We start from the raw sequence: 19,041 nt of genomic DNA on the forward strand, positions 1-19,041 counted from the left end.
TGAAAAAGCCCCGGGATGCCAGCGGCTCTCAAAGCCTTGTCTCATAGTATTTCTGCTTTGAAGCTGCTGAATAATTAATGAGCGGAGCTGACGCCTGCGGTTGGCCAGACAAAAATAGTCAATTCCGAAAACAAGCCAGTAGTTAAAGTCGACCTTGGCGCATGCTAATAAGACATATTCTGCTCTCGTCACTTTTCACTTTTCCTTTCTAGCGACTTTGTATAATTTTATATGAAAAGTAGAAAGCAATTTAGCAAAATGTCGTTCTGCTATCGATTGATGATGACTTGACAGCGATGCGAACCTCCCATTGATTGATCTCCACTACACTCCCCGCTGACCAGAGAAAACACTCGATAGCGAATGCGAGAGGGGATTTAAATTAGACATATACTGTCCACCTCAGTTCACGGACGAGGTAGCTGTTCGCTTTTTCATGTAGATAGGATATTCGCTATTTAGCTTTGCTCACCGACCAGCCTGACATTGACACGGAACGACGCTCGCTAGCTCGTAATGTCGGCACTGTTGGACTTGTTTTCCCCTCTAGACCCCGCTTCCTGTTAGCCTTGGGCTAGCTGGAAAATCGAATTTATGCTAATGAACGAGTAGGTATAGTTAGCAAACGCAGAGGGGTGTAACTTTTCTGTTTACTGTAGGCAAGCCGCTGTGGTTTACTTCTAATTTATTGAAAAACTTATGCTAATAACTTTATTTTGCAAGCAACTACCGGGCGGCCGTTTTTTGTGTTTTGTTTTTAGTTCGCTAACGCTTTACAGCTAGCCATCTTGCTTATGTTTTGTGTTGTCGGATCGAAGTGTTTTATTTAGCTGGCTTTTTGGTGGCACAGAGCTGGCTATTATTTTCAGTTGTTCCTCAGCATAAGTCTCGGCAATGGTTTCACTGATATAAGACTTAATTCTGTGCGACCAGTGCTTATAAAATACTTTTATTTAATGTGGGGAAAGCCTGACTGTTGACTGTGAAAACACAAAAGAGACGCAGAAAATGATTAAACCGTTCTAGTAATGAGGACAGCACTGACGATAACGGAGAGTTAAAACATAATTTTGTTGTACTGTATGCAGCTGTATTAATTTTGAATCCTTATGGTTTAAGAAAATAATAAGCGGTTTTTCGTTAAGTTGAGCGGCACCGATAGCAAAAAGGAGAAAGTGGATGGAGTCGATGCAGATGGTGCTTGTGCGACATACGAGGGCTGTGCTTCCCTGAACCTGCTGCCTTCAGGTGTCTCATCTCATTAAAACAATAGCTTTAAATGCCTCAGAAAACACTCGCAGTAGCAGGTGATCGTCAGAGGTAACTGGGCGGGTAGAGAGAGAGAGACGGAAAAGCGGTCTAAAGAGCGAGGCACCTGCCCGTACGTCACATTACATCCACCACCGCCGTCGTCCTTTTCTAGCCATGGACCCCCCGAGGACTCGTTCGCGGTCTCGGTCTGGCTTCTTTCATTTCGCCATGAACGGCAGCGTTGGAAGCAACGGCGGCGCTAACGCGATCGGTAACGGGGGCTTGATGAGCGCCAGCGGCGGAGGGGTGAACTACCCGCAGCAGAGCAACTCTAGCTGGGCGCCGCACCACGGAGGTCGTAGCTACCCCGAGAACCAGCAGCAGCACACCCAGGGGAGCTACCTGTCCGCAGGGGCGCAGCGCCACTCTTCACACGGAGCTCACAGGCATCCCGGAGCCGGTAAGCAGGGTTAAGTAGTCGGGGCCTGCAGCCCGGCTAGATGCATTGCATCTACATTACATACTAACACAGGATGGATCCCTCCTCTGAGGGATGCAGCCTCATCACTAGCAGCTTAAAAGGCTTGGTGCTTTCACTGCCAGCTGTTGCTTGAAAGGCCAGCTATGGGTCGCTGCTCGGTAGGCAGCAGTCTCTTTTCTTTAGAGGTTTGGTCAGCGTTTACTCATGTAAATAGGGAAAACCAAGTTCACAAACTTTGTCTTGTATGTCATTGGAAAATGGACTGGTTCTTATGTAACGCTTTTCTGCTCTCTCTGAGCACTCAAAGCACTGTATTCAACATGCCCCATTCACACAAACACTTGTTTCTAGGCTTAAGTGCTTTTTATCTGACATTCAGCTTCTGGTTAGTATCTTGCCCAACTTGCCAAACTATCTTGCCAAACCCCCAACCTTCCGATTAGTAGGTGACCTACTCTACCTCCTGAGCTGACTTTATTTCCAGAATTCAACTTGCCCTGCCCACAGTAGAAACTAAGCACTGCAGATAAATCAAAAATAATATTATTCTATTGGCCTGCAACTTCTCCCTGTATAAACTTATTTGTAGCTTAACTGGAAGACTATGACTTTTATATGTCTTAGTTTTATCATCCAAGTAACGGTTAATGATTGATGTTTGAATAAGCATATTTGACTTTTTTCACATTTGGGGAAAAGTATATTTAAAATTGGCAGGGAGCATGTTGTTGTTGTTGTTGTTGTGTTTTTTTGTTTTTGTTTTTTTTTTTTGTTTTTTTTTTTTTTGAAAAATACAAAGGTTAAACTTGTAGAATTGCTTTTATTAATCTTTACAGAAATACAAAAAAAATTTAAAATGCATGTTAAGGATCAAGGAAACGGGTTATCTCTTATTGCAGTGTCTTGGAGTGTGCATTGTTCACACATCTCTAGAAATAGAGTGCAAATAGGTCACAAACTTTTCCTTGTATGTCATTGTCTGGCTTTATTCTCAGAATGCAAATGATCTTGGCTATTAGTAGACATTTCACACTGCAGATTTTTCCTAAGGCTAATCCAAGCACAGTTGTGCTTAAGGCCTCCAGATCACATCGTGTTACTCGTATGAATGCAGTTAAACAGTATAAGGAAAGTAACACCAAAAACATTCAGATTACTGTTATCTAGATAGAGATATTTAGCGATAAAGTTGAATTGCTTTTGACATTGAATAAAACAAATCTTTAAGTTCTTCAGACTGTAATCGTGTTCGCTATAGAGCAGCAGTGCAATTTCATTTATCAGATCAGAGACAAATGCATGAGCCCACTGGTTAAGACATCCCACATGCTCTTATTCAGTTTCTGCAAGACATGTATGAGAGGAGTCTGATTAATAGAGCAGTTGGAGCCTTGAAACAAGGCTTGTCCTTTTCTCGATAGTGATTTATTTTTAGTTTCAGTGCTGTGGTGCAGGCTGGCATTATACAGTTTTCCTTGTTTCATCCTTAAGCATTATACTCTTCAACTTGCATTTTACCCTGAGTAAAGCTTGATATTGTCTCAGATTAGTCAAATATGTCTTTCTTTACTGTATTTAGCCATTAACAAGTAAAGATTGATGTTGCTGAGTGCAGTTGTGTGGGCTCATTGTTTGTTTCATCACTTTCTCACATCAAATCTAATTGTACTGTCCGGTTTCCATCAAAGGTTTATTCAGTTAGCGGTGTTTCTTTACCAAACCCAAACTCGTCAACGAGACAACAGAAAAAAATGTAAACAGAAGAGGAAAAAGTGAATGAAACTCTCATAAAAGAAAATAACATTTGAGATTGCACATGAGCCTCTTTTTGTTTATTATCTCACCACTGGCACCACTCTTTAGTGTTCAGCAAGTTTCCAGTGAAAAGTGACTGGAAGCCCTCTGTAAAACTAGACTGGCTTCCCTCAAAGGCAAACAAAAGTGCAGGGAATGAATGAAAGCAGGCTTTTAATGGTGCCATGTCGTAATAGAAGAAACTGTTGCCAAACAGCCAAAATGAGCCACATAGACAGACTCTCACAGAAACACACGCTTCCCAAATTGACAGACCAAAGTAGGGTTTGTGTGAATGACTTCAGCACTATATTTCCCATCTGTGTGAGCTGTCTTCTTATTCCTCTTAGCAGCTGCACATGCCTCATCCTTTGTGGCAGGGGTTTGTGTGTAAAATGTTCTCTGTGTGTAAGCAAAGCAACACTGTGTATATTTAAGTGCATCACAGATTTTTTTTGTTTGCCAGGTCTTGTTTGTACATGTCACTGTATTACGCCTCTTGGCATCACTTTATGCAGAATGTGACAGGGTTGGATTTGGGGTTGTTAAAAATGTATCTAACTGCCTTACCTCTGTTATTTTCTCCTCCTATTTTTTTCTCTTCCATTTTCAAGCAATGTCATCACTTGGTATAGCTGTAATAGCTGGCTGACATTGTAGTTACATATTTACACATCTTCATCTGCAGATTCTATTTGTAAATCGAGTGGTTCTCTGATTACATCCTGTCTCTCCCACATGATACTTGAAGTTTTTGAACTTCAGCTAAAGAGCATGAACAAATTGCTTCTTGATGACAGCTGATGCTCCGAGTTCACTACCCTGCTCGACTCAATTGTCTGTTGTAAAAGAAATGGTGTCAGTCTCCCATCAGCAGCCATGCTCAAAGGGAAGCAAGGTCGCATCTACACACCAACAGAACCTGTCCAGTCAGACTCACCATCCCCTCTCCTAGCTTCCCGGGATGAATCAGCATATACCGGCCTAATTCTGCATAAACTGCATGGCCATCTGAGGCCCAGAACCCTATGAGGTCTAAAGAAAAAGGGATGGTTTGATGAATAAACATGTAAGCCAATGTACTGGCCCAAATGTTGGCTAGACACTCAATCACCCGTCCCTCTGTTCTCCGCAGCCACTAGCGGGGCATCTTTGAGCTGTCACTATCGGCAGACTTCACATGGCTCTGGAGTGGCGTCGCAAAGACAAGAAAGGGGTAGGGGGCTGCCTTCAGATCTGTTGTTTCTGAGGAGGCAGAAAGGGCTGTCTGGATGAGAGAGGTTTACAGAGGAAGAAACAGAAAAGCATGAGGGGAGGAGTCCCCCCCCCCCCTCCTCTTTTTGGTGATTAAAGGTTTTTTGGGGAACTGCTTAGAGGAAACTCTTGTCAGCCAAGTTCAAGGACATCCTTCTTAAGCTGCTGAAAGGTCTGCATGCACATGTTGCTTCCAGACTGCACATGTGGACTGTTAGATAAACAGATAGGAGAGCACTGTGTTTTTCTGAGATTACGTTTATAGCATTAGTGGTTTATTCAGCAATGTTATTTTTAGTTTTAGGTTTTTTGGGCGGGGGGCACATACTAATTTCAATCCCTTTTAGTGATGCTCTGTTGATCTTATAAAATAGATTCTTTATCAGAAACAAAGCTGTCATTGCAAACCTGATAGTGCTTGACTAACCTGCTTAGAAAATCTTTAGCACACTAAAAGTGGGTCAACATGACATTTGAAGCCAAGATTCTTGCTAATACTTTGTACGTGAAGGGGATAGTCAGCAGGTATAGGGTCACTCCAGTTTATGGGCTAATGCTAGGGGGTTCAGTTGTTAAATGTATTGTGAAATGCAAAAAAAAAAAGTAGTAATGAGCATGTCCATCATAATTTGCCAAAAGATCTCTTTAGATTGCAGGATAAATGCATATCTTCACATTTGAGAAGCTGAATTCAGGAAATGTTTGGAACTATTGCATGATAGGAATAGCACCTATTATCGCTTTTTATGTTAGTTATTTTCCTTATCTTCATTATCAATAATTTTCCTTCTTTATGCTACAAAAGTGGGTAAAGTAGTTATTTGCATTTGAAGTAGGTCACATTTTAAAAATCAAAAAGTTGCTCTGGCGTGTTATACATACGTGTGTGTGTGTGTGTGTGTGTGTGTGCGCGCGTGTGTGCGTGCGTGCGGGCTTTTCATGTAAGATCAGAGGGAGTGACTTGGCTGTGACAGCTAGCGAGGAGACGTCCAGGGTGACATCTTCCAGAGATGACTCGCTTTCTTGTCTGCTCATTTAAAGCAGAGAATTTAAGTTTGTTTAGAAGACAAACCCTATGGGAGGGCAAAGCACTTTTCTGGTTGTGTAACAAAATGTCACATTTTTGTTTTCTACGTTGGACTTTGTGCTGTGAAGTCTGTAGAAATGTTTAGGCAAGAAAAGGAAAATAAAATGCCAGAGGCAGCCAGTTACCTGTGTATGTTTGTGTGTTGCGGGTGGTGTATTTTTGTCTGCTTGGCTTGCAAATGTCCATGTGTCTTGTGATGTTTTCCTCAGTCCTGTCTTATCTGATTATGATATATTTTTTTTTTTTTTTAAATCTGTGCGGCCGGCAGGAGGAGTGCTACATTTTCATTCAGATAACGTGTGCAGCGAGGATCGGGACAAAGTAAGTATGAAACATGACCACCGCCTGTTTTCCTTGCTCTTTTTCTGGTTTAAATAGAATTTGTATTTCATTGTGCTCTCTTTCTTATTCATCCTCTCCCTTATTGTTCTCACTTTTTTTTTTTTTTTTTTTTTCCCCTCTAACCGAACATTTGTGGTTTCCTCTCCTCCCTCACCTCTGTGTCCAGATGGAAGACAGCCCAAGCCCAAAAAGGCAGCGTCTTTCCCAGCAGTCCATGTTAGATTTAAACTCCGCCCCACCCTCAACTCCTTCCTCTCCCATTCGCCCCTGGGAGCTGCCGCCGAGTCGCAGACCACACCCTCACTACATGCCAGAGCGATGCCACACACCCCTTCGAAACCGTCGCAGGTTTGTGTCTGACACAAATGCATACAAACAGACTTCATTAATAAATTTAATTTTTCAGCCTGTAAATGTAATGACTTATGACAGATTGGAGATCTTGCAATAGTATCTTTGAATTTGTCTGTATTAATATTTATTATGCTCAGTTTTATTAGTTGGCAGCTGGCAACTTATATTTTGTGGCATATTAGTGTCTGTGTTCTATGTGACTGGAATAAATTTTAGTATTGTCTTCTCATATTTTCTAGTATAATTAAATTAATCAGATGTGTTAAATCAGGAAGGTCTATTGAGGTTACAAAAACAAAATACTTGAATGTATTAAGGTATCAGATACACAGCAATTTGCTCTGATGCATTGCAATCTGCATGCATTTGTGAATTTTCACTTGTTATAGTGTATTTGGCTGTTTGTCTGAATGTTAGAATTGATTTGAATATCTGAATGAAAAATTCCATTTCAGAAAGCTTAATAACTTGAATACTAATCTGCCTGTTGAGTGGTTTTGACTCTTGTTTGGTTAAATGATTAGGAATTAAAGTTTTAGTCATGTTGCCATAGGTGGCTTATCAGGTGTCTTTCATGATGCAAATGTCAACATAACTCCTTCTGCCTCTTCTTTAGTTTTTCCTTCTTTCTTCCACCTCAGCCCTCCAATGAGACGTCAGCGTGGCCGGAGAGACCGTCTGACCCGACACCACCACCACCACTCCCACAACAACAACAACCATCACCACTACAACAGCAACAACAATCACCACCATCACCCCAATGCCCACCATCATCATCATCACCACCACCACCTGCACTCCCATAACGGCCCTTCACCTGGCCATCAGGATGAAAACTACCGCCATCCGGCTCCTCCACAGGGCTACCCACCCTATAACCAGCAGCTTCCCCGAGGGCCTGGGGCAGGGCCCGGGCCTGAAGAACGCCCTGGGTACCATCCTCCAAATCCCTCCCCGAGGCCTCTTCACCAGTCTCCAAACCTTTCTCCCAGGCTTCTGCACCCTGCAGCTCATCCACAGCACCCACACGCCCACCCTTCCCAGCAACAAAGCAGTGTGGTGTTGGATCTTCATGAGCAGGTGGGTTCAAAGCAGATGATGTAACCTGTTTTAGGAAAGAAAAATAATTGAATTCCTGTTAACTGAATCATTTTCTGTGCTTTTGTCTCCTTTTGTTTTTTAACTCTGCTTAAGATTGAGAGATGGGTGCAAATAACACTCTAAGATGCAAACAAGTCAATGTGAAAATGAAAGCCTATCACTCGTGGGTGTAAAAACTTATTTATGGCTGTAGATGGAGACTAATTAGTAATATAATTTTGTTTTGATCATACAGGTAAAAGGTTAATGCAGGGTTGTCTGTTAATATATCTGGCTTGTTTGTGTTTTATTCATCTCTACATGCATGCATACATAATCTTTACATAAATCAATACATATATTTTAATGCACATATCCAGCAGTCTTAAAGTAAGCATTTTGAACTTGTCTCTAGAAAAGAAAACATAATGAACAATGGATTTAATGATAACACAAAAAAGAAAAAAATGGAATAACGAGTTTTCAGCTGCAGGGAAATGCAGACCTCAGGGTTATCATCTGCTTGATTTGTGCTCCACAACAAGTATAAATCTGTGGTGTTAGCAGTGATCCATGAAGTTTTAAAATTTGTTATTTACAACTCGGACAATGTGGATTAAGTCTGCTAACTCCAGCTATCCAGCTTTTAATTAAAATTTACAGCCATAAAGTGGCAGACCTTTTTTTTTCTGCTGATCTCCATATTTAGGGTTCGGCTCCAGTCTCGTATCCTGTGACACCACCGGGAGCGCCACCTGGCCTGCCACCTCGCTCTGCCCCACAGCAGATCCCAGCATGCTCTGTGGTCTTCAGTGGTCAACACTATCCTGTGTGCAGCGTCCCTCCTCCCGTGAGTGTTTTTGCTTTTTTGCACGTTTTTTGGTGATTTTCTGTTTTTTGTTGTTGTTGTTTTTTGTTTTTTTTAACCTTATGGTGAAATGGGGAGAATAGTGACAGTTTCTTAAGGGAGAAACTGCTAAACTGAATATCTGAGCTGAATATAATTTCATCCGAGACTCAAGGTAGAAAATAATACTAATTTAAAAAAAAGTTTGGCTACAAGAAAAAGAAAAGATAAAAAAGATTATATTAAATGAAGAATATGTTTGTTAAAAGGATAAAGTCTAGAGAAAAGATGGCCTTTCTCTTTAGTATTTTGTTTTCTTTACATGCAAGTTATTTTTATGGCAATTCTGAGAATTTTGTGGCTGATGTTCTGGGAAAACTGCAAATAATTACCTGAAGGAGGTAATAAAAAATAAATAAATAAATAGTACCGTATTTTTCGGACCATAAGGCGCACCGGATTATAAGGTGCATTAGGCAAAACAAAACGGTCAGATAACTCAAACTTTACTCAACTCATTCTTCTTGCTTCCTCTTTTCCGTACCATTGATTCATTAATGTTGAATTCTCTCGCTGCTGCTCTATTCCCATGTTGTTGTATATTAATGACTAACCTCGTATTGTGGATGGATTTTCTCAGTTGTTCTCCTGCCTGAAGTTTGGTCCCTTTACAGCATCCTGCCATGCTATTGCATTTGTCTCCAACCATCCGGAACCCTCATGTTTATTGAGTCACTGCTGTTTAGTTTCATGTTTTTATTTATATTGGAAGTGAAAGCAGAGCTGTACATTTTAATTATTTCAGAAATCTCTCAGTCAGAACATGGTATATCATGTTTAGGTGGAAACTAGCGAGCTCGCTTCTAACTCCATTAAATTTAATACATTCTGTTTTCATGGATGCCTGGATATTAAACTTCATTGTTAACGCTGACCGTTTTATTAAAGATGAAAGAATTTAGACAGTTTTTAACTCTTACTGATGTCGCAGTGTTCGTTTGACTTTGGGACTCCTGACTACGGTAGTCGTAATGCTCCGACAATCCATCAAGTGGTGTGGCTTCGTAGCTTACCAGAGTCGTACTAAAACATTTTTTGACAGATTTTTGAGCGTTGTGTATCACATAAAATCGGTTCGAGGTCAGTAAGCAGAACCAGAATTCATACATAAGGCGCCCTGTCGATTTTTGAGAAAATTAAAGGACTTTAAGTGCGTCTTATAGTGCGAAAAAAAGGATAGTAGTTTTGATCCCACGCATGGTCAGAGGGGTTTCTGAATTTTTCCGTGAAGTATGAACAGAAGCATACAAAAGTATTATCAATTTATGAATACATTTTATGCATGCATGATTTGAACACAAAAAAATCTATGCTCTTCAGAAGTGTTGTAGTTTGTTCAGATGTGTTTTTTAGAGAGTCTTTCTCTTGGCAACCCATGCTTGTTCTTTCCTTTTCTAATTAACCAACAAACAGCCAAAACTTCTGCTTTTAAAGAGCCGATCATAATTTGTTGATCTTCATTTAATCTAGTGCATTTGATTAGCACCAGCTGGCATCTACGTCACTGCCTAATTTGGAAGTGGCAAAAGTGTACTTACTTTTTCACAGGGCTGTATTTCATTTTTTGTTTTGGAATTAAAGTAGTTATAGGTGTAAATAAGCATTTTATCGACATGAATTCAAATCATGTCTGTTAAATGTTACTTAATCTTCTTCTGTTATTTTTATTTATCTATTTATTTAAGAAATCCTTTTTTGTAACATACTTTAACAAGTGAAACTTTTGTGTGTTTCTGCTAGGTCCTTCAGACTTGTTCTGTACAGCACTTACCGATGCCCTACCCATTCCCATCACTGTTGTCCAGTGATCCGGCCTTCCTGCTCCCTCCACCTCATCTCACCCATACCCCCACACATCTTTCCCACCATCCACCTCATTTGCCTCAGCCTGGACAGTTTGGACCATATCCAGCACAGCAGGCCCGTTCGGTGAGTGGGAAACCTTTTGATAACTTGGTATCAAATACAGCTTTTGTATTAGGTGTTTTAATTTAAGCTAGTAGTTAGTCAGTCGAGATCTTTCTGGGAAGCTTTCAAAATTCCTCCTGGAATTTCAAAAACTGTAAACTTTATAAAAACGTCTTACGAAGTTCAAGCTAAATGGGTGATGCATATTTTAAACACTAGAGTTGAAGCAGTTTGTGGTACTCTTGAGTTTTGGCAACAAATGAGTATATGTACTGAAACTGTGGTATTGACAGCTCTTTTGTGCACATTTTGTCTTTGCACAGCTTTAATCTAAAACTTTATTTCATTTGCATTGGCTACATGTTAAAGCAGCTGCCAATTAACTGATTAAAAAACGATTTCAGAGATAATTCAATTGTTTTTTTTTTCTTTCTGAATTCAGTTATTTCTTTTCTTTATCCCTTTTGTAAACACTTGTATTTCAAAGGTTGAAACTTTCTTTCTTAATCCCATTCAGACTCTTTAATTAAATTTATTAAGTTGTTAAGTTGCTTCTTATGCTGTAATAACAGGAAAAATCCTGGGCAATATCACCTATATGTTTTGAATTTTAACATTTTGTCCTTGATCTCCTCAGCCGTTACAGAGGATAGAGAATGATGTTGAGCTGCTTGGTGAGCATCTGTCTTTGGGTGCTGGGCTTCACTATCCTCCTGCCACCCACCCTGCACTCACCCCACACTCCACACAACTCCACTTCCTGTCCCATGACCCCCTGCCACAGGAATTCTTTGGAGTGGTGAGCATTTACAATAATTTATAAAATATGTTTATTTCATCCCACTGAAGTGTTATATAAAAAAATGTAATGCTGTGCAAATCATCTGACTTGTATTTGTTGTATCTCTCCACCTAGTCCTATCCAAACTTCATTCCTCGCCGTCTCCCAGGGCGACGGTACCGCTCCCAGCAGCTGCCACCTTCGCCTTACCACCCCAGCCTCTTGCCTTACTTCCTGTAAGTAGAACGGGGAATAAATTCACTTAGAATGATTTTTTAAAATTATCTTTAGACAAATATCCAGAGTGTATCAGAAAGAATAATCTGATTTCAAAAGATTATATTGTTTTTGAAGTAATGGACATAGAAGCTTGTGGTAAATTTTAAAATACATGGCTGAATATAAAATTTTGTTCAAAACCTCAGTGCGTCCCCCTCCAGACAGACAGCATATGTCCACATGATAGTCCAAGTCTTCCTATACTTTTGTGACCATGTCTGGAGTCACTGCAGCCACTGCTGTTATGCTACTTACCTACAACCACATAAAACTGATGACTTCCCTCTTTCTTACTGTATGTGTTTCAGTCATTACCGGTGGACAGCTGCAGAATTAAAGGACTTTTAAATCGGCTCATTCTTTTTAATTTACCTGATATTTATTGCTGGAATGTGAATATTTATTAGTGTGTTATTGATAAATATGTTAATTTTGCTGCGTGTTTAAAAGAACCGAAGAACAAATCTTGTCCACACCGACAAAATAAAAGCAAATTAATAAAGTCGAGATATGAGATGCAGCCATTAAGACTTGAGCATGGTCATTGAAAATCCCCTTGAGGCTAAGGAACTAATACAGAGTTTATTTATTTAAACAAAGAATACAATGACTGCAGTGCAGGCTATTGGTTAGATTTTACTGATCCCCTAATGAGTCTTCATCCAAACTGTGTTTAAGGTCAAGATGATATTTGTCATTTTTACAGGTACTTTTCAATTTCCACTCCTGGATTTGACTGTTTGTGAGCCACCTTGACTTAATTTTCATTATTTTGTACTATACAGCCAAGCAGTGACAACAAAACATAACTTTATTGCAATGTGAAGTACAAAAAGTAACTTTGTATTGTGATGATTCAAGAGCTGAATTAACTACTATGTTATTAATGTTTTGGTTTGTGTTAAATCGCTCTTCTGTAGATCAATGCTGCCAGTCCAGCCAGGTCCTGCAATCAGTCTAGAGCTGGATGTCGATGATGGTGAAGTGGAAAATTATGAGGTTTGTTCTTGCCATTCTTTAGCATTTTGGTTTTGCATTTCCTGGTGTGCAGGGTGGGGGAGAGACTCTAATTCTACTGTCGCTGATGTTTTCTCCCACAGGCTCTGCTGAACCTTGCTGAGCGCCTGGGAGAGGCTAAACTCCGGGGACTGACCAAGGGAGACATAGAACAGCTTCCTTCTTATCGATTTAATCCAAATAACCATCAGTCTGAGCAAACACTGTGAGTACTTCCCTTTTAGAAACTATGTACTTGCTAATAATGGACAATTATCCTAATTATTTTTTTATTTTTTTATTTTTTTCAGCTACTCAGGGTTGAGAATCTCATTGTGGACTTTTATCGATAACAGACTGTCTTTGTACATTTTATTTAGCATATTTATAGTTTTGAAAGCTTCTGAGGGCTTAACACACTAATATCACCCATAAACTCTCTCTAATGGGGTTGGATACCATGAGAAATATGTTCACATTCAAAATGTGCATATTTTTTAGTAAAGCGTACATCCAAGTGACCTTTTTCAAAATAATTTCCACAGATACCCTAAGTTACTGGCCTAACTAAATCTGCCTGAATGCACTGTCTGTCATTTAGAAAGTGTCAAAAAGGTCTCTTCTTTTGCTGTAATTTGTGTGTTAATAGCTATCTCATTGCAGGTGTGTGGTATGTATGAGTGATTTTGAGTCGCGTCAACTGCTTAGAGTTTTGCCCTGCAGTCATGAGTTCCACGGAAAGTGCGTCGACAAGTGGCTGAGGGTACGTGTGTCCAGCATGAAGCCCACCAGCTTATGCTGATCTCTGTTACACACACATATTTACAGTTAGCCAAGGCTTATTGCGCATTGTTTGGCAACAGATTCACATCACTGTTCACACATGGCATTAACATCAAAATAAGTGCTCACTCCAAGTGTAAATTTGAGTCCTCTCAAGACACTTTAAGGGATGATCTGATAACCTAAACCAGATTTTGAGCTGGTCTCAGCCACATAAGGTCACTTTGTTTTTCAAGTGAGCATGAAATTGTGCCTGAGGCCTCATTATGAAAGACTGCCCTGCTCATTGATGACCTCTGTGCAAGCATAATAGTGCGCTCATTGGCTCTCAAATGAGATACACAGTGCCTTTTAATGTTTGTAAATGATAAAGACAGTTTATGAGTGTGTTAAACACCTTGGGTGATCTGGTTTGCCAGGAATGTATCAAAGAATAAACAGAGTCTAATATTGTTGTGATTTCTTCTTCTAACATTAATTTCTGGCAAACTAGTATTGAAAATTGCATCACTTTGGTCTCTGCAGAGAGAAGTGGCACACATTTTTCTTTTTTTTGCAAATGAAGCAGGAAAGTGAGAGACGCTCACAGGTTGTCACTTGAGACACATGTGGTGATGGATTCAAATGTCAAGTGTAAATTAGAGCTTTCTAAATGTAATAACATCATTCATGACCATGTGTGAACAGGGCAGAAGTCACCCAGCAAAGTGTTACATAACATACCTGGAAAACTTTTTGGAAGTTGCTGAAAGGCACAAACCTAATCAGTCCAAGCACACATGTATTAAGATACACAGACACCTCTTAATTATAGGATTCTAGTGAGAATCTCACTCTTCAAGAGATCTGATAAATAGCAGAAGCAAGTCTCAGTCCAAGTGTGTTGAAATGTTTCTAAATTCATCTCATCTGATTTACTGAAATCTGTGAACTCGCACTAACCCCAGGATACTACAGTCAGAAGGTGCTGAAGATTTCATAAACACGTGATTTCCCACTGAAAATGCTAAATGAGGCTCTTGAACACCAAGTTCTTGTTGATCATACTAGTCTTATGATTTAGACACACGCTGCACTCTACAAAGCCTCAGTGTAAATTGGGTTAAAAGGGTTGCATATTGATTAAAAAATAAAATATCTAAGTGTGGGAACATGAAATCAGTATCCTGACTGAATATAAGGACCATCTCTCAAACCTAATTTGCTGTTTTCTCCCTCAGGCCAACAGGACGTGCCCCATTTGTCGAGCGGATGCCTCAGAGGTCCAGAGAGATTCGGAGTGACCACACGAGGGAGCCAGACACTCCTTAATGTCTGTCAGACATGTTCAGCACTGCCTGCTCTCTCTCTCTCTCTCACTCTCTCTCTCTCTCTCACACACACACATACGCGCGCACACACACACACTCTCACACCACAACCTTATATATTTGTGACCATAATCTTATATGTTTGTGCAGCACTCTCTCTTCCTGTTTTCTTTTCATTCTTTGCCAAAATGTTGCATCCCCTCGTACATGTAATGTCATTTTCATGGGATGACTTCCTCTCGCACTTTTCTACCATGCAAATGCACAGAAGTCCTCCAGTATCTCCCGCTGTAGTGTGTGTTTGTGTGTGCGCGTGCGGGCGCGTACACGTGCATGCACCACACCTGTGCAACTGTTGCTGGGCCCATTCTGTAATGCAGGGCCGTGTGTGTGTGTGTGTGAGAGAGAGTGTGAGTGTTTTTTTTGTTTTTGTTTTGTTTTTTTTTGTTTTGTTTTTTTAAACATCTCCTGAAGCATGTCTGAGTTTTCTGTTGAGAAAAGTAAACAACATGTGAGAGCTTTTTGCTCTCATGAGTGACTGACTTTACTTCCTGTTTGTATGCTTATGCACTGTCTGTATGCATACTATGTGTGTATGTATGTTATAGACTTAAACCTTTTCTCTAGTTTGACACTAAGGGTCCATGCTGCCACTATAGTTCTTGGTTGCTTATTTGTTCAGTTTATTATTATTATTATTATTATTATTATTGTTATTGTTATTATGGTTATTATTATTCAGCTATTATTAATGGTTATTTTCCTTCCTTGCAGTTACCTCATCATTCCGATTTTGTTCATCTTTCATTAAAAGCTTCACAGCACTACTTTGAAATTAAGCACATATATTTTTCTTTTCCTTTTTTTCTTGGCAAAAATAATTTTGTCTGTGACTTTGCAGTGGCACATGTTAAATATATATATATAAAAAACTTGCTCTCTCTCTCTCTCTCTATATATATATATAAACTGTATAAATCTATGAATATCTGTATACCAAATAAAAGGCTTGATATGGACTTTTTAAATGTAGTAATTTGTATATTCTTTTTTTTTTCTCCTTTTTATTTTTTTTTTAACATTCAGCAGCAAAAATCATGTTTGGTTTGCTGGATTTCTAAACATGAAACTACAGACCGCTGCTGTGGATGACTCCCTATTTTTCAGAAGGTGTAACAACTTTCAGGTGACCACTGGGTGGTGTAACTGCTCTTCAAGACCGCCATCCCCACCTCCCTTGAGAACTTGTCACAGTTATTGGGGCTGATCCAACACTTCTGATGGCGTTCAAACTGATGATCAAGCGCCTAAAACCCTTTTGCACTCATGTTTAATTAAGTGAGAAGCCTCTTGACCTGGGGCTGATAAGTCCCCCCATACTTTTTTTTTTTTTTTTTCTTTAAATATATCATCTTCCTACAAATCTTCATTCAGTCCCTCTTTCTTACACTTCTTGTTAGACCTGCATCTTCTGATCTACAACCTCATGTTCTGCCTTTTTCTCTCCTTCCTAGCACTTTTGTCCTTCCTGTAATGACTTTGGTGATTCTCGACCGCTTCCTGCACTACCCTGTTTTTCCTCTCTCCTTCAGTTGTGCTCACCACTTTTTTCCTCTCCACTGTCTTTTTACTTATGCATCTCCACCCACTCCTTTGACTTGCTTCCGCTGCATTGAAGGGGAAATAAGGGGGTTTTGGTCTAAAACTACCCAGTTGCTCCCGTGAAGCGCATAATCTGCCTTGTCTCGTGTTCTCTTTGCCACTCAGCTATTGTTTCCTGCCCATGGTTGTATGAGGCAAGTTCACCAAATTTTAATGGCACATAAAGCCCTCTTAATGTAGGAACATTCAATTTCTTCCAACATTTTAAGTAACTGTGAAGTGAACTGCAAAATGAAAACTACAATATAGAAGTTAAAGTCAAAAACAATTTCCACAACAATACCCACCCTTGATAGTACTCAGATAGTACAAAATATTCCTACAGTAGAACTTCAGTTGCCCAAAACCTCGGGTAAAAGTTCTGGTTTGAATGTCCACGTGTTTGCTTGGTTGACTGCTCTCCGCTCACTCATGAGTGGCTGCCTTTTCTGTCCTGAGGATGTGCCCGGGTTGGTGACATGTTTTGGGCAGCCTGTTCTACTATGTCTGAGAAGATGCTGAGAAGCTGATCCTAGACATTTTTTATCTTTGGAGCAAAAATAAGGCTTTTTAAAAAATTTAACATCAGACGCCACACCCTTTCTCTGAAAAACAGAGGCAAGAGTTTTTCCTTGTGAGCAGCCAACATTTCTAATGTGCAAATCTAGAACTGTAGTTGTGTGTGTGTGTGTGTGTGTGTTTGTCGGTGAGACCCTGTGTTCTGAGGAGGCTGTCTCAAGCTGACAGGGTACATGGATTCTCCATCTTGCTTGTATATATAAAAAGAAAATGAGATGCCTGCTTCACCTACACCCACACCGATACCCACACACGTATACGGGTGTTTATGTATCTTCCTTTCTCCAATTTTTTTTTTTTTTTTTTACATTTTCCTTGTTCAGCAGTGTGAGGGTTAAATGTGAACGTGTCAGCAGGTCAGGTTGTCCCCTGCCTGTCTCCCTGAGTGAAGTATATGTGTGTAATATTTATTTTATAGGGATTTTCCTCTCGCCATGCTGGGTGGCTGCTGGCCATGTCATGTTCTGAGCTGTCAAAGGCCATCACTGTCACTCGTGGAAAATGAGATGTGGGTGTAAGAGAGAGACACATGAGACATGGACCCGACAGAAACAGAGACAGAATCATGTCTGCCATGTGTGCTTGGGTGTGGGAATAGCCCGGGTACTCGGGGCTCAGTGGAAGTGGCAGCGTCAGGTAGAGGCTTTCGGTTTCATGCAGTTTGCAGGAGGAAAGGTGAGGTTTAAGGCTGAGTGCATCATTTCCGTTCACGGGTGTCTCTGGTCGTCTTCCCACTCTGCCAGATGATTCCTTCTTAGGACACAGTGTGAAAAATAAAGTGGAGCAAATTCCATGAAAGCACTCTTTAATCTGTAAATGCTGCCATCATTATCTGTTGGCTTTTATGGTTTAGAAAAAATATTACAATATGTAGTAATTGTCCAGTTTTAGGAGTTCAGCTTCAATTCAATGGGCCATTTGTCACAGTTGGCAGTTTCATGGCCAGGTGAAGCCTTTTTTTTTTTCATTATTTCACGTCAAATGAAACAGATGTACTTGAAGATGATTCAGAGTGTTGAGTCTGTATATCATATCTTTTCACCTTAAATGTGAGACCCAACGAGATGAGGGAGGCCGTTATCAGAGTGAAGAAACAGTTAAGAGATGCCTTTATGAATGCAAATAAACAGTGTTTACAAGCAGTAACAGGAAGGCCACATTGAATTTTGCTCAGAAAACATCTATAAGAGCCTGCACAGCTCTGACTTTGGACAGATGAAACCAAGATTAATGCAAATTTGTGCAAAAAAACCCTCTTGAAATAAGGCTGAAAGTCTGCGCTTCAATCACATCATGGTCACCTATTAAAAAAAATCCACTGTGCTGCAGAAGAAGGCAAAATGACAAAAAATGTGTCTTTGGCATAAGAAATTCATTCTTGCATCTTCTGTTTTGCATTGAAAATGTTTCATCTTCAAGGTTCTATCTCACTTCCAAACCTCCTCCTAACTCTAAAACGAAACCCCAGTAAGGACAAGCAAACCTTTATAAAGCAAAGATGTATTTGTTTCTCATCTTGATAGAAGTACACATGAGAAATCAGAGTGAATACATGTGCACACATAAATCAACAAAGCTGAACAGACACATAAAACACTTGAAATGCGGCAATGAATGTGACTGATGATCCAATACTCGAATCATAGTTTGATTTAGATGAGGGCAGCCATATTTTCCCACTTTCTATTATTGTCACTTTCTCTGCCCTGTTGGTTATCATTTTAAAGCCTCCACGGTTTTGGTGTTACATCACTTTTCAGTGAGTTTTATATATATTTTTTAAAGGCTGAAAAGCAAATCTGATGCCAGCTGGCTTGATGATTTGTCTGGTGGTGACTTTTTTATTCTTGGGTTTATGTCTGCTCATTCCAGTATATCAAATAAGGACAGTTTATACAATTTATTACTGTGGTCAAGCAAAGGTTTTAAGGCATGGTTTGAGACAATGAAAATAGGAAAGTAGTGACCTGCATCTCACACTGGGTGCAAACAGACAATATGAGTTACATATGTTACGTTCTGACACAGATGTTGACTTCAGTTTACCCCATTATCTAAAAGATATGCAAGTTTTACCTGCTGATAAGGTGATGCCATATATGACCTATGCAACTCCTGTTTTTCCCATCTGCTAAGTGAGGATGAAAATATGATAAGGGACAATAACACAGACTATTAAAACTCAGTTGTGTGCATGAAGGACATGGGTTA

General features: G+C 39.9%; 1 protein-coding gene across 1 annotated transcript; it reads left to right on the forward strand.

Moving 5' to 3' along the window:
* Nucleotides 1-321: 321 nt before the first annotated feature.
* LOC146677773 (E3 ubiquitin-protein ligase RNF38-like) lies at nucleotides 322-14,791 on the forward strand. The gene is made up of 12 exons (XM_085426067.1): nucleotides 322-1,711; nucleotides 6,136-6,188; nucleotides 6,376-6,557; nucleotides 7,205-7,646; nucleotides 8,356-8,496; nucleotides 10,294-10,482; nucleotides 11,099-11,260; nucleotides 11,378-11,478; nucleotides 12,442-12,520; nucleotides 12,622-12,743; nucleotides 13,181-13,280; nucleotides 14,521-14,791. Exons 1-12 carry the CDS (start codon nucleotides 1,426-1,428, stop codon nucleotides 14,581-14,583), a joined length of 1,920 nt encoding a protein of 639 aa, XP_085282193.1. The 5' UTR covers nucleotides 322-1,425; the 3' UTR covers nucleotides 14,584-14,791.
* The last annotated feature ends 4,250 nt before the right edge of the window (nucleotides 14,792-19,041 follow it).

The sequence above is a fragment of the Rhamphochromis longiceps genome, linkage group LG2 (genome assembly GCF_057381845.1).
Source record: "Rhamphochromis longiceps isolate RC_006_pf linkage group LG2, R_longiceps_female_GT1.1, whole genome shotgun sequence".
Lineage (NCBI taxonomy): Eukaryota > Metazoa > Chordata > Actinopteri > Cichliformes > Cichlidae > Rhamphochromis > Rhamphochromis longiceps.

What these genes read in the sequence shown, in the direction of transcription:
- LOC146677773 (XM_085426067.1), top strand. Translation starts at nt 1,426, where the DNA reads ATGGACCCCCCGAGGACTCGTTCGCGGTCTCGGTCTGGCTTCTTTCAT. An exon ending in CCCCTTCGAAACCGTCGCAG is followed by an intron (nt 6,558 to 7,204) that starts GTTTGTGTCTGA and finishes CTTCCACCTCAG; the next exon opens with CCCTCCAATGAGACGTCAGC. An exon ending in CACAGGAATTCTTTGGAGTG is followed by an intron (nt 11,261 to 11,377) that starts GTGAGCATTTAC and finishes CTCTCCACCTAG; the next exon opens with TCCTATCCAAACTTCATTCC.